The following is a 14234-nucleotide window of genomic DNA, read 5'->3' as shown; positions in this document are numbered from 1 at the left end:
TGTTAAGAATTGTGAATTTGTATATTAGATATAGGGATTGGTATTGGTATTGTTCATAGGTATTATGGTGACATATTTTATAACTATATCGTCTAGATAGTATTTGTTTACTTCCAAATAGATTATCTAAGACAAGTAATAAGTTTTGGGCATAGCAATGCTCATAGTTAATTACTTAATTTATATTACGGTTTTTGTTCTAAAACAAATACCACCTAAATTCTACAAATATATGGAAATAAAAGCAGCTACTTCCAAAGTAAGTTTTTGTTCTTATTTATCTTTTATGGATAATATATCCATTGTAAAACGATCATAGTTCATCTTTGTAATATACGATTATTTTTAAGGCACTTGTCATGAGAGAAGGTCTTGTGTGATACAAATGCTCTAATACTTGGAGCATCTTCAACATTAGGTACATGGGCGTGGGCCGACATAGAAGAGAGAGGGATAGAGGGTACATAGGCTAAGAGGGAGGGAGGGAAGAGAGAGAGCCGTGCCCGTGAGAAGATGAATGAGTGAAGCCAACGTGGTCAATAGGAGAGAATGCGACATTAGTCCACTCTAGGGGCGTAGCAAGCCAAGCAAAGCTCGAACTAGGCTTGTTTTGGGCTAAATTTCTAACGTTTTAGCTTGGTGCGTGAATAGTTTATCAATTTTGAGCTTAGATTAATCTTCTTTACTATTTAGCTTAGATCAATCTTCTTTACTAAGTAAGCCCTGATAGAGGCTCAACTTCGTTTAAGCTCATCCAAATTCTTGATTTAACGATTGACTCAACTTATAATTAAAAAATGTTTTCTGTTTAAAACTAAATTAATTAGGTATATTATCAAAAATTAAAAAAATTAAAATATAAATCTACACACGATGTTATATTGAAATGCAATTGTTCTATACGTTTGCAATGTTGGTATTAAATTGTAGTTAAAAAATATTATATATCCGAGTTAAACAAGTTGTTTTCGTGTCAACCCATTAATGTTGTCTCGTGTTGAAGTTCATATCTATGCGACGACGTTTATGTTTGGGCTTGTGTCAAATTTTCACGTACGTATTAGGCTAGACGGATTGAACCAGCCACACGAACAGGCTCTGTTCATCAACCCTTTTGGATATGTATCACAATAACAAAAAATGGGTAGTTTAAAACATCGATCAAATATTTTTCAAAGGCATTATTACATCTCAATTATGATTGTTCTACTTCTTTTTTTTTTCTTCATAAAAGTCAAAAATGAATTAAAAGATTATTCTGTTTATATGAATATCAATCCAACGTTTAATCTTGAAAATGCAAAACAAAAGGTTGATCGATCTATTTTCTATTTGAACGTAAAAGAATTAGGACGTGGCAACAATAAAGGTGCAAGAATCATGACTTGGCAAGTTAATAAACACAAAAAAGAAAAATCTATATTATGCAAGATTTTAATCCTATAGTAACGTGAGACTAATTTCAAAATTTAATTTTTATTACAAAGGCCCTTTTTTAGTTATTATGCGCAATTGAATTCATTAATGAGTTAGATAAGATTTTGTTTATTTTAATGAATAAGAATTAAACCCGATAAATGGTAAGAAAGTAAAAAAAAAAGTAACACCCTTTTTCATATGCCAACTCTTAACTTTTATTAACAACCTTTACGTCAATATGTGTTGAGTACACCAATGTGGTGGTGATGAGTCCTAGAGGATTTGGTGGTGGGTCGAGAACGTGATGCGTGAGTGGCAGATTAAGGATTATGAACACATGTGAAGGTATAATGGGATAAAACTTTTCATTCAACCTTTTTTAAAACTTAATGAGTTAGAAATGTGTTAATCAATTAGATGTGTTCTTCTTGTGAACCAAACACATTTAATACCGACTGATTCAAAGATATACAATTAACCCAAAGTTTCATCAAGTTACAAAATAACATCGTAACCACCTTTTTCATAAGCCAAACTCTAACTCTCATTAACTTACACAATCAACTCCAAATTTCATTAAGTTACATAAAACAACCTTACTATTTTATTACACAATAACCCAAGTTTTGTTTTTAACATAATATATAGTAGTCTGCGTCCGTTAACAATTTTACTCCACTACATAATGTTTCTTTTTTTAATAGAATGGTCAACGAATCTTTTAAACAGGCTACTAGCTAAATTCATCACATTGGAATATACTCGCCTTTCGATCTATGGAAAACTCTCACCCAATGCCAACACACATGAACACTCCCCTAAATGCACGTCAGTGCGGTGAGATAAAACTCGTTCAGTTCAAAAATCTCCAACTAGTAAATGCAATTTACTCGCTTATTCTATCATCATCACCCTAGTATCGTCAAAACTAAATACTAAGTCATAACTGTCCGTCACAACCAATGTTTTGAAAACCGGTAACTACCGGCCGGTTGAACTGATTATACCGGATTTTCGTAATGTAACTGATATTCAAACCCTGGTATTTTTGGGCAGCTTGCAAAAAAACTGTACCGCCGGTTTTTTTTTAAATACCGGTTTACCGGCAAAACGGTTTTAAATCCACGAGATTTTTGATATTTTTTCAGAAATGACTTTTAACATAGTGGATAAAACTGAAACGAGTAAACATGATAAACGACGATTCGTTAATCAACCAATTTTATATCAAGTAAATCCAATGGTTTTTTTATTTACATCTTTTGTAATTGGCTAATTTTGTATACAAAATACAAACTTTTTATCTTACTCGATCGTTGTTTATGAGTGATATCTGGTTCACGTGTGATGTTTATTAATAAACTTTTAGATTATTATTTGAGTTGAGATTGTATTTACATAGAATTACAAGATAAATTATTTAACTCGATTAAACCTTTATGTAAATTTCAGTTCAACTATCATACCATTTTTAAACTAATCCGATACGACTAAAATACCGGTTTTTAATTTATGATGATGGGCTCACGGGTTGTTCTAAAATTTTCTAGAACCCGCTCTTTCCAGCTTTATCTACCACCTTCTACATTTCACCATTTTCATTTTCATTCTCTCCATCATCACACACATTCAGCTCCATAATAATAATAATAATAATAATCTAAACCAATTGTGATCAACCATGGCTGTTTACCGATGGAAGACCTTCACCGAGGACTTAGACCGCCCCGAAAAGCCTCGAAGCTACGGTGTTACTGAGATCCGTGGTCCTAATCACTCATCTCTATTCTCTCACAATTTGCTTCAGGTATCCGTAATTCGCCTTTCGCTACTAATCACATACTTACATTTCAACGCTCATTTAATTATTATTATTATTATTATTAGTTGTTACGTCTGATTATAATTTATAAACTTAGGAGACTTTTGAATTTCGTCCGTGATCAGCTTGTGATAATTAGGTCACGTGATTTCGGGATTAATTCTTCCTTCGAATTTAGTCCGTGTTAGTTTCTGATGATCAGATCAGGATTAACTGCATTCGGTGTCGGTTTCGTGATCAATTGTTATTCCAACTGAATATAACACGTAGGAGAATTTTGGGTGCATAATCAGCTTGTGTTGGTTTCTGATTAGACCACGGATAACTGCATTTTTATGTTGATTTCGAGATTAATTCTTCGTCTTCTTGTATTATGCAATCTGTAATGAGAATCGAATTTCAGGGTGTAAAAGAACCGAGTTGAGCTCGGCTTGTTTCGAGCACTTTTTCTAGAGTTTGAGCTGGGTTCGTGAGTCGTTTTTACAGCTCGGGCTTGGCTTATTTATTATCTATTGCTAGTTTATATACGCTTTTAGTTACTCTTATATATTGTGTGGAAAACCTTAAACGAGCCTTAGCTCGGCTCGAGCTTGTGTAGTACCATAAAACAACTACACGAGCCAAAGCTTGGCTCGAGCTCGAGTCGAGCTCAGCCATGCAGTGTGACTTTAATACATAGAAGTACAAAGAGGTAAAACTTAAATATCCTCAAGGCTTGACGAGCCAAAACAAGCTTCCCATACAAGGCTTGAGCTCGGGCTTGATAACTAAACAAGCTTTATTTGAAGCCAGGGTTTGGCTCGTTTAGAGCTTTTTATCGATGTGATCTCGAGTAGCTCGTTAGTGGCTCGGCTTGTTTCGAGCTTTTTACCTAACTGTAAATATTGTGCCTTGCTTGAAGCAAGTCGTATTTCCCTAATTATTTACACAGAAAAAAATATGATTTTACTATGCTGTTCCTTCAGTGAAATACATCATATGTCATCGTCAACTTGAATTATTCAACGTGTACTTCAAGTCAAAATTATTGTGGATATCCAATAGATTAATTCATGTGGAAACTATATTTGTTTACTGTTTTTCTAAGCTGCACTCGTTTCTCTGCTTGGAACAGGATATGATGGAGTCAATGGGTCAATTTGTTGATGGTCTAAAGTTTACAGGAGGCGCTGAAAGTTTAATGCCAAAATCATTCATCAAAGAAGCAACAAAATTGGCCCATGAACATGATATATATGTTAGCACTGGTGACTGGGCTGAACATTTGCTGCAAAAAGGTTCATCTTCTTTCAAAGAATACATAGAGGAATGCAAGCAACTGGGATTCGATACAGTTGAGCTAAACACGGGTTCACTCGAGCTTCCTGAAGAAACCCTGTTGAGATACATACGGATTATTAAAAGCCAAGGCCTAAAAGCCAAGCCTCAATTTGCTGTTAAGTTCAACAAGGCTGATATTCCTCCGACCCATGCAAGAGCATTTGGTTCTTATGTTGTTCCAACGCCTCGAACGTCTGGTATGCGTTAATAATTCTTTCTCATGTTTTAATGTTAACGTTAATGATAATGTTGATGCTGATATAATGTACTTTAAATGCAGAACGAGTGGAGGACGTTGATTACTTGATCCGTAAAGCTGAACGATGCTTGGAAGCTGGAGCGGATATGATATTAATCGATGCTGAAGACGTCTGTAAATATGCTGATTCTGTTCGGGCTGATATTATAGCGAAGGTGATCGGGCGTTTAGGAATCGAAAAGACCATGTTTGAAGCATCAAATGCCAAAACGTCCGAATGGTTCATTAAGCAATATGGTCCCAATGTACTTCCTTAATTTTCTTTCTTTCATTATTTTTGCCTTTTAAATGTATGGTTCTGATAATTTTTTAAAAATTTGTTTACAGGTTAATCTTTTTGTGGATCATTCGCAAGTGCTGGACTTGGAGTGCATCCGAGGACGTAACCTGGGAAAGAACCATAAATCGGTTCTCGATTCTTGGTTTTTGTAGTTTAAAAGTTTGTCAAACGTGTTATCGTTATGTATGTGAAACTGTTGTTTTGTAATTCTGCTTGTGGTATCATGTGTGTTGTACTAAGGACAATTAATAACAGAAGCAAAAAACGGATTGATGTTATAATCCGGTTTAAAAGCTATATGAGTTTGATGAGATTCAAGACTTGTTTATTTTTTTACTATAAAATTGGTTTTTTAATTATAAATAATATATAATTTTTTTAAATAAATTATATATTAATTTTTTAGTATATTCATACTTTATGAAATTTTTGTATCAAATATTTGGTGAGATTAGTTTTTAATTTAATGAGATTTTATAACCCGTTTAAGAAATATTTGGGTTTGATAAGACTCATACCCGTGAATTCGGGTCAAATGCATGAGAAACCTCCATTTAAAAATCAAACAAATCTGGTGACTCCAAAAAAAGGGGGAGCGACCACATCGCGACTCCTAGGATTTTTATGTTTTCGTTTATATATATTATAGATATAATGGGTCAGTTAGAAGATTTAACTATACACGAAATGAGTCACCGGGATATGGATCGGACGGTGTTGAAGGTTATCTGATGTATATGTTCAATTGCTATCTATAACGGGTCAAGTGTGTTATGTTAGAAGATTTAACTATACATGAAACGACTCAACATGATACGACCGGACAGTGTGTGTTGAAGGTTCTCTGGTAGTCTGGTGTGTTCAAATACATAAACACCTTCAATTGCTTTGCTAAAATATGTTATAAAAGATTATTTCTGTAAATCTGTAATCACATAGTTTTGTACATATTACATTTGCTATAGAATTAAAAAGAATGGGTTAAAATGAGTTTGTGGGTAGGTCTAATCTACCTCAACTAGCATTATTTTAAGCACGAAAAGATAAACATAACATGTATCCCTTGACCCATAAGATCCCAAATTAAATAAAAGGTAGTAACCACGAAATTGCCTTTTGTATTTCAAACCCACATGTGAACTAAACGATTAATTCCAAAAGATTAGTAAGTAGATAAGATGGTGTAACAGGGGGACCGAGTTGAGCTTGTTTTGATTTACAAGAGCTTGAGTTTGAGCTCGGCTCCTCGATTGTTTTTTCAAGCTCGGGCACAGCTTCTTTCTTATTTACTAACTAAATTATATAATTTTTTTTATTTATCTTTATATACTTTAAGAATATTCCTTAAATAAGCCTAATCTTGGCATGAGCTCGGTTTTACATTATGAATACAAAGCAGGTAAAAAAGGTAAAACTTAAAATTACACAAAACTCAAGCTCACCCTTGATAACTAAACGAGCTTTATTTGAGTCTCGAGCTCGAAAAAGGAACGGTCCATTTCAAGCTTTTTATCAATCCCGAAGCTCAACCGTGCAATGTCAAACCAATACGCAGACATTTAAAAGGGGTAAGACTTAAAAATACACAAGCCTCGAACTCAAGCTCGAAAAAACACGTCTCGTTTCAAGCTTATTATTAATTAATCCAGGCTCGAGTAACTCGCAAAAGGATTAGTCCGTTTCAAACATTTTATCAATCCTGAAGCTCAACCGTGCAATGTCAAACTAATACATAGACGTTCAAAAAGGGTAACACGTCTCTTTTCATTCAAACTTTTTATTAATCCAGGCTCGAGTAACTCGCAAGCAGCTCAAACTCATTTACCCTCGTATCCGTGACTACTATACTTTCTTTTAATTTAAAAAAAAATAAAAATAATAATAATAATAACTAGAGTAAAAGTGTAGAACCAAAACCATATGCTGCCTGCCGACTAACTCATCAGTGACCTGATAACTTCAAGTAGCTTCCTTCCTTCCTTCCTTCCTTCCTTCCTAACTATTTAACCGTGACTCCAACGCAACCATATAGAGAGAATACAATACAATACAATACAATCAATCGTGTTGTGTGTGTTGCAGACAAATTATTATTATCAATACATTCATTCACACACATATCACTAATCAACATAATAATAATAATGGCGAAGAAGAAAGCTACGATGACTCTGAAGGACTTCCACGGCGGTTCTATCCCCTCCGATCTTCCTCTTCCTTCTGCTCCTGGCGTGTAAGTATATTCGATTCCGTTTAATCGAATCTCTTCGTTTTTGTTTATTTACTGATTTAGATTAGATCTGGTGTTTACGATTCATAAGCTCTGTGTTTATTGATTTGATTTGATATGATTCGAGTATGTGGAAGATCTGTTAGTGAATAACGAATACTCGAAACCCTAGGCGGACGTTGTGATTGATTGTGACGATATGAGCATATGCTTGATGAATAATAGTTGTGACTCTAGCTTAATAAATGAATGATCGATTCAATATCAGCATATAGCTGAGAAATTGATGTTTTAATGTTTGTGGAAGATCTGTTAGTGATAACTCGAATACATAGGCGGATGGTGCGATTGATTGTGAGTGATGACGTGATTTTATGCTTTTGATGATATGTTATCAGCTGTAAAATTGATGAGTAGTTTTCTGTATTGGAGGTTATATCAATGAGTACAGTTTAATGAATGAATGATAGATTGAAATTCAGCATATAGTTTTTAACTATTTTGATTTCTGTTTGTGAAATATTTGCCAGTGAAAAATCGAAACCGAAACTCTAGGCGAACGTTGCGATTGATAGTGAGTTTATGCTTTTGATTTGTTATCAGCTGTAAAATTGATGAGTAGTGTTCTGTTTTGGAGTTCATAGCAGTGAGTACAATAGGATATATGATATGATAGACTGAATATCAGCATATAGGTTCACTCTAGAGGAATTGCTAGATTTATGTTTTTTCTGTTTGTGAAAGATCTGTTAGTGAGAACTTGAAACCCTAGGCGGATGTTGCGATTGTTTGTAACGACATGGTTTTATGCTTGATGATTTATTGTCAACTGTAAAATTGATGAAGAATAAGTTTTTCTAGACTTTATAGCAGGGGCTGCTGTTTGATAACTGAATGATGGATTGAATATCAGCATGTAGTTTGTTAGTGAAAACTTGAAACCTTAGACGGACGTTGCGATTGTTTGTAATGATGCGCGTCTATGCTCAGTGATTCATTATTAAATGTAAAATTGATGAATACTATTTGATTCGAAACTTCATAGCAGTGACAACAATTGAATACATGAATAATGGATTGAAAATCAGCATAGGTTTACTTAGCCTAAACCGTAACTGAACCCGAAGTCATCTAGAAGTCATCCGTTCATGTTTTATATTAACTAATGGGTTTTTGGTTAGTTGGTTCAGTTTATTAGGTTAATTTGTCGGTTTTTGGTGCAGTTCGGTTAATTTAGTTAAGAATTAAAGTTTTCTTCTTAGAAATACATGAAATGGAGGTATAAAAGCGCATTATATATAAATATGAATGGTTCGGTTAATATTGGTTATTTGAGGGTAGGAAAAAAGGCGATAACTGATTGTTAATTTTGGTGCGATTTCGTTCTTTTTGGTTAAGGGTTTGGTTATTGCTCACCTATATGTACTCTTGAAGAATTGATGGATTTATGTTTGTTTTACTTTTGTGCCAAGTAATATCATAGCAAGGTTCTAATTTTTCCTTATATGTGTTTGTTTATTTTGTGGCTTTTTTATAGAACTGTGAGGCCTATGAATCATACTGGATTGGATCGTCACACTTCATGGACAAATCCTATGGGAAGACAAGATCACAGATTGAGACCAGGTTCAGCTGGTGCTGTAAGAACTTATGATGACAAAACTCCATTTCTCACTCAAAATGTGCAAATTGGGCGTAATTTTGATGAAGATGAACGAAAGCCATTAGATGGAGGGTCAATCCCTCGACGAACTGTAAGCGATGAAAACATTCGTGGTGGTGGTGTTACGGTTCGCCAGGAGCCAAAACCTGATTACTCATTGGCGGTGAATGCACCCACTCGACCAGCAACTACCCCTGTTTCTCAGTTTCCAAGTGGCAGCGCAGGCGGCTCTTATGCAGCCAGGTTTAGTGAAGCAGTTAATGTTAGTAGTGGTAGGTCTTATGTTAAAAGTGAGGGTAGATCTTTGGGTGGTGAAAGTAAAGTTATTGTGCCATCATCAAATCCGTGGGGCCCTAAGAAAGTGGCTGTTGGGATTTCAGAACCGGTTGCTTCATCTTGGTCTGCCCCTGATGCTGCAACCAAGTTAGCTCACGCAAGTGCACTTGAGAAGGTATCTTCGGGTCGTTGGCTTTCTAACCAAAATAAGCAAATAGATGTAGAGGTTATTAGACATCCTGAGCCTGAAGCTAAAGTACAATCTAAAGGAAATCCGTACACCACATTTTCATATGGTTCAACACATTCTGATGGTGTTCAGGCTCAGCCAGTTGGGGGGTCAGAGGTTACTGAGAGGCCCAAGTTGAAGTTGCTTCCCAGGTCTAAACCAGTTGACAATATTGAACCACTTGTAGTTTATAAGCAGGTATAATGAACTTCTGATTTGATGTATTGATGTTATTTGTTAATATATATTTGTTGTAATGGTTTTCTGTTTGTGGACTGTCTCACAGTCGGGGGAATCGGTTACTGGAAATGAGTTTTATGGAAATGTGAACTCATCGGCTTATGGTTTAACTGGATCAGGGGATGCCCATCAGGCATCTGAGCAACCGAGATTGAACTTAAAGCCACGGTCACAGCCCGTTGAACAAATGGAAAGGAACACTGAAAGAGAAAGGTACTATTTGTTCTTTTGAATAAGATAGCTAATGTTATAAACTAGAGTGAGTGACATAAATGGTTTTCAATCTTTACTTTTTTAATCTCTTCGTCTTTACCTTTTGCATTATTAACTGTTAAAAGAAACTGTTTTAACAGATTGGTTTATCATTTCGTCACTATTAGCCTCAGTTCTTTAGGCTATATTTTATGCACCCTTCAAAATCAACTTTAATCTCTTATAATGAGAAGTTATCATAATTAAATCTTAGATATCTAATTTAGTATCTAGATTCTTTTGAGAATATGTTGTGTTGCATTCGTACAACTAACAGTTATGTTCTATACAGAAACTCCTTATTTGGTGGTGCTCGCCCTCGTGAATTGGTAAGGACTGCAGCTGTCATTTTTTTAAACCCTCATATTTTTTTATATTAGTATCAGCTTTGACATGTGCATAATATATTTGTGATGTTGTTGCTTATTATACTATCAGGTTCTGAAAGAGCGTGGAGTCGATGATGTTGCTGTTAGTCATGGCCTTGTTCAATCTCCTAATAGGTACACATATTCCTGTAAATTGCCCTTCTGTTATCATCGCTAAATCAGTTAATAACATTGATTTTGTTTAATTTTTGTAGGGTGAAAAAGGACATCGGTACTAGGGCTGAGACTCTACCCGTGCACCAAACAGTTACTTCCCGCCAAAACGGTAAACCTGAACCATTCGACCATCATAGAACTGGAAAGACCATTGACAGGCGAGAAGCAGAAAAATCAGATGCACAGAGAAGAAGCAACTGGAGAAACGACAACCGCAAGAGCAGCAGGGACCTTGAGCAGCAACAGGAAAGACCACCTTCACCTGAAACCTGGCGCAAGCCTGTGGAGCCGGAGCCTGCGGTGGGACCACGTTATGGAAAAGAAGCTTCTGCAGTTGAGCTAGCTCAAGCTTTCTCAAAGTCAGTCTCTGATCCAAAGGCAGCCGCCACTGATCGGTTCACTAGCCAGAGGGGGTTTCCTGGGCAGGCCCAGATTCCATTTTCTCGGCTAACCAGTCAACCCGCTACTAGACCTCAGATCAATGGACACTGATTGGTTGTTATACAATGTTTGATTGTTGAATCTACTCCATTGAAGCTCGCTCACACACGAGTTTTGACTCTCGTGAAAACTAGAAAACTCGGATGGGAACATGAAATCCCATGAAAAGTAGGAAAGACGCGTGGGAGAAAACCTCTCTCGACTGTCGAAATTGATGTTACTGAAGGGTAAAAGCTTATTTGGTTCATGTCATTTGTTTTAAATTTACATGTTCAGACGAATTCATCCATGATTTTTAGTTCTTACTCTTCTTGTTTTCGGTTTTAAATGTTTTTTTTTTTAAATTCCTTCTTTGGTGTTTAGGTATTCTTTAGATATCAATTTTCTTTTTCAAAAGTTAAAACAAGATTTAACCATTTTACTTATTACTAAGTCCATTTAGGCTATGTGCCATTGGTGTCATTCGGCATTTCAAATAGTCATTGGTGTCATTCGCAGTTTCATCTCTCTTGTGATAATCGTCAATGGCATTTTCTTGTTATGGACTTATCATGAATTGCGGTGACGACTCTCAATCAGTTGTGCGTCAAATGTGGAGCGCCCAGCTACCGGTGGTGCTGCTTGGGCCACGAATGACTTGTGAGTTGTGACAAGTGTGTTAAAAGCGATTTAATAAAAGTTTTTATGCCTGTATAAATAATATAATCGCTCATGATCGCAACCTAGTCGATCTTGGTATGTGAAACTTGGACTCGGGCTCATTTTTTTAATTAGCTTTCATTTATGCTACATCTCCCATTCGAACTTGTTTAAGCTTAGACTAATTTAAGCTTTTAACAAGCCAATCTTAATTAGCTCACGGAATCTCTATGTGGTCAAATAAAATGCTTTTACATATACATACGGCTATTTGCCATAATACAAGACCATCCGTACACAAGAAAATAAGTAAAAGACCACAATGCGAGATTTGCATGTTATATACTTTTATTTCATTTTTAAAATAAAAATGAAGATGGGACAGGTGAAACCATATTCCATGAATCTCGTAGCCAGAAAACAAGAAACAAAAAAGAATTAAATTCTGGCTCAAATTAAAAAAGAAAAAGATAATGATCAAAATGTTCATTTGACCGGTTAAAGTTGACAAATGTCTATTTAACCAATTAATTCTCAAAATGTCCACCCTAAAACTCATTTACCTGATCACTTTTTAATCATTAGTCGATGAGATTTTTAACCAACCAGATTCCGTCATGACCGCTAGTTAAAAAACATTGCCATGGCCAACGAGATTTTTTATCTCCCAAAGAGATTTTTTTGGACAAGTGGCAATCTGGCTGGTTAAAAATCCCGTAAAGTAATGCCTAAAAAGTAAAAATTGACCAGGCCTACATGGTGGACGTTATGATTTATGAGAATTGGTTGGTCAAATAGACATTTTGTTGACGTTAACAAATCAAATATACATTTCGATCATTTCCCTTATAAAAAACCAATATCAGTAAATTAAATACACATAAACCAAAAAAAAAATGTAAATTCTTACACAAATTCCTTCTTGTATTCATATGGTTTGAAGTCATAACTTGTCACTATTCTTGTATCCTTCTTACCTTTATGATTACTACATGGTGTCACATACAATTGTATCATGTCCATCTTAATAACATCCTCCTCCGCGATTGTGCATAACGTCGGCCGCCATTGAACCACTTGCTTCCCGCTTCTCCCACCACCACAGACTCTATTTTCACGAACCAAACCGACATTTAGACGCTTAGAATCGTTCTCCAATGATACCGATGCCGTTGAGCCACCATGATTAGAGCCCCAACAAGCAACAAGAGTTGACAATAAACTCATATTTGGTTTGCCTTGTTCTTTTTCACTTTGTGTTGTTAAGAAAGAAATAGCCAGTAGGTGTTATATATATATTATAAGTCATTTTTTTAAATATATTTCATTTTTAATATATAAAGCCAACGGGTTTGATTGTGACATGTTCCCGCAATTAAATCATTTGAACTTTTTTTTTTATTAAAAAGATAGCGTGGATTTATGATATGATTTGAAAATGATTAAATGATATAATATTTAATTAAAAATCTAATTTGATTTAGTTAGTAAGTAAACTGTCTTATTCATCCAGGGTTTAAAGAAACCTGATTAAATTACATTTAAAAATATCAATTTGGTTTGTGTTAAAATGAGTTTTTTAACTTAAATAAATTCGGTTGAAAATAAGTCATTTTAAAATAAAGGTTCAAATTGTTCATCTACTATATTTTTTTATGGTTATTCATCCCGGGTTTAAAGAAACTTGATTACATTTTGTAACTTGCTTTATATCTTAAAACGGATACATTTAAAAGCATCAATTTAGTCTGGGTCAAAATGAGTTTTTTTGACTTAAATAAACTCGGTTGAAAATAAATCATTTTAGAAAAAGAGTTAAAATTGATTCATCTACTGTATTTTCTTTATGGTGGTAGTGATGACGAGTGAAGGTGAAGGCGTAGACGACTGAGGTGGTGGTGGAAACGCCAACGGTGGTGGTGGGTCGTGATGGTGTCGGCGACAAGTAGGAGGAGTGGGTGGGTGGAGGGGGGGGGGGTAATGAACTATCTAGATACATGGTTATCTTTCAATAATGTACCAGGTGACGCCCAAAGTTGCTCCAGAGCGAGTCAACCCATGCAACTTAATATCATGGTCTTATGGTCTGTTGGTTTCGTCATACGTTGGACTCATCATACGAGCGCCATACTTTCATTGTGAAACCATAACTAGGCAGTTCACCTTCTTATCCCGCTAAGGCTATGCCCCATGAAGTTCGGGACTAACCAACAAACTCAAGCATAACAAAAACAATCATCAAATAGTTGGTAAATGACATTAAGTTGATCAAAGTGTAGTTCGAATCAATATGTGTTTATTTATGTTAATTTTTAATCTAAACTATATTTGAATTAATGGATCATGAGCTTTTGCCTTTTAGCTTTATACAGTAACAAGGACTTGATAACATGAATTATATGGAGATGATTTTATTTAATTCATTATTTATTTATTTATTTACTAAACTTTAGTAGAAAACATCTTTAGATGCTTATACTCACTCCCTTATTTGTCTTTGTACTTTAATGATTTGTGTACTACAATTCAAATCATTTTCATGCAAACTAGCTTGCAGCCACATAATAAAGGTAAATTTTTAAGGATATATTTTAAATATATAGGCTTTAAGTAATTTAA

At 35.0% G+C, this 14234-nt stretch overlaps 2 protein-coding genes across 2 annotated transcripts; both read left to right on the top strand.

Annotated features, from left to right (window-relative positions):
* The first annotated feature begins 3041 nt into the window (after nt 1-3041).
* On the top strand, nt 3042-5368 carry LOC143621119 (protein HEAT-STRESS-ASSOCIATED 32-like). Its single transcript, XM_077092636.1, has 4 exons — nt 3042-3226; nt 4356-4758; nt 4842-5065; nt 5148-5368. Exons 1-4 carry the CDS (start codon nt 3101-3103, stop codon nt 5250-5252), a joined length of 858 nt encoding a protein of 285 aa, XP_076948751.1. The 5' UTR covers nt 3042-3100; the 3' UTR covers nt 5253-5368.
* Nucleotides 5369-7210: 1842 nt separating this feature from the next.
* Nucleotides 7211-11304, top strand: LOC143621200 (uncharacterized). The gene is made up of 6 exons (XM_077092712.1): nt 7211-7333; nt 8868-9696; nt 9785-9951; nt 10283-10319; nt 10429-10493; nt 10574-11304. The coding sequence occupies exons 1-6, from the start codon at nt 7245-7247 to the stop codon at nt 11025-11027; spliced, it is 1641 nt and encodes a 546-aa protein (XP_076948827.1). The 5' UTR covers nt 7211-7244; the 3' UTR covers nt 11028-11304.
* The last annotated feature ends 2930 nt before the right edge of the window (nt 11305-14234 follow it).

Source organism: Bidens hawaiensis, unplaced genomic scaffold, assembly GCF_021521415.1.
Source record: "Bidens hawaiensis isolate Kalapana, Puna unplaced genomic scaffold, B.hawaiensis_p1.1 tig00002772_1, whole genome shotgun sequence".
NCBI lineage: Eukaryota > Viridiplantae > Streptophyta > Magnoliopsida > Asterales > Asteraceae > Bidens > Bidens hawaiensis.
Note: the sequence above shows the minus strand (reverse complement) of the source record. Positions and strands in the feature narration are given on the sequence as shown.

What these genes read in the sequence shown, in the direction of transcription:
- LOC143621119 (XM_077092636.1), top strand. Translation starts at nt 3,101, where the DNA reads ATGGCTGTTTACCGATGGAAGACCTTCACCGAGGACTTAGACCGCCCC. An exon ending in TCTCTCACAATTTGCTTCAG is followed by an intron (nt 3,227 to 4,355) that starts GTATCCGTAATT and finishes TGCTTGGAACAG; the next exon opens with GATATGATGGAGTCAATGGG. An exon ending in TTAAGCAATATGGTCCCAAT is followed by an intron (nt 5,066 to 5,147) that starts GTACTTCCTTAA and finishes ATTTGTTTACAG; the next exon opens with GTTAATCTTTTTGTGGATCA.
- LOC143621200 (XM_077092712.1), top strand. Translation starts at nt 7,245, where the DNA reads ATGGCGAAGAAGAAAGCTACGATGACTCTGAAGGACTTCCACGGCGGT. An exon ending in CACTTGTAGTTTATAAGCAG is followed by an intron (nt 9,697 to 9,784) that starts GTATAATGAACT and finishes ACTGTCTCACAG; the next exon opens with TCGGGGGAATCGGTTACTGG. An exon ending in AGGAACACTGAAAGAGAAAG is followed by an intron (nt 9,952 to 10,282) that starts GTACTATTTGTT and finishes TGTTCTATACAG; the next exon opens with AAACTCCTTATTTGGTGGTG.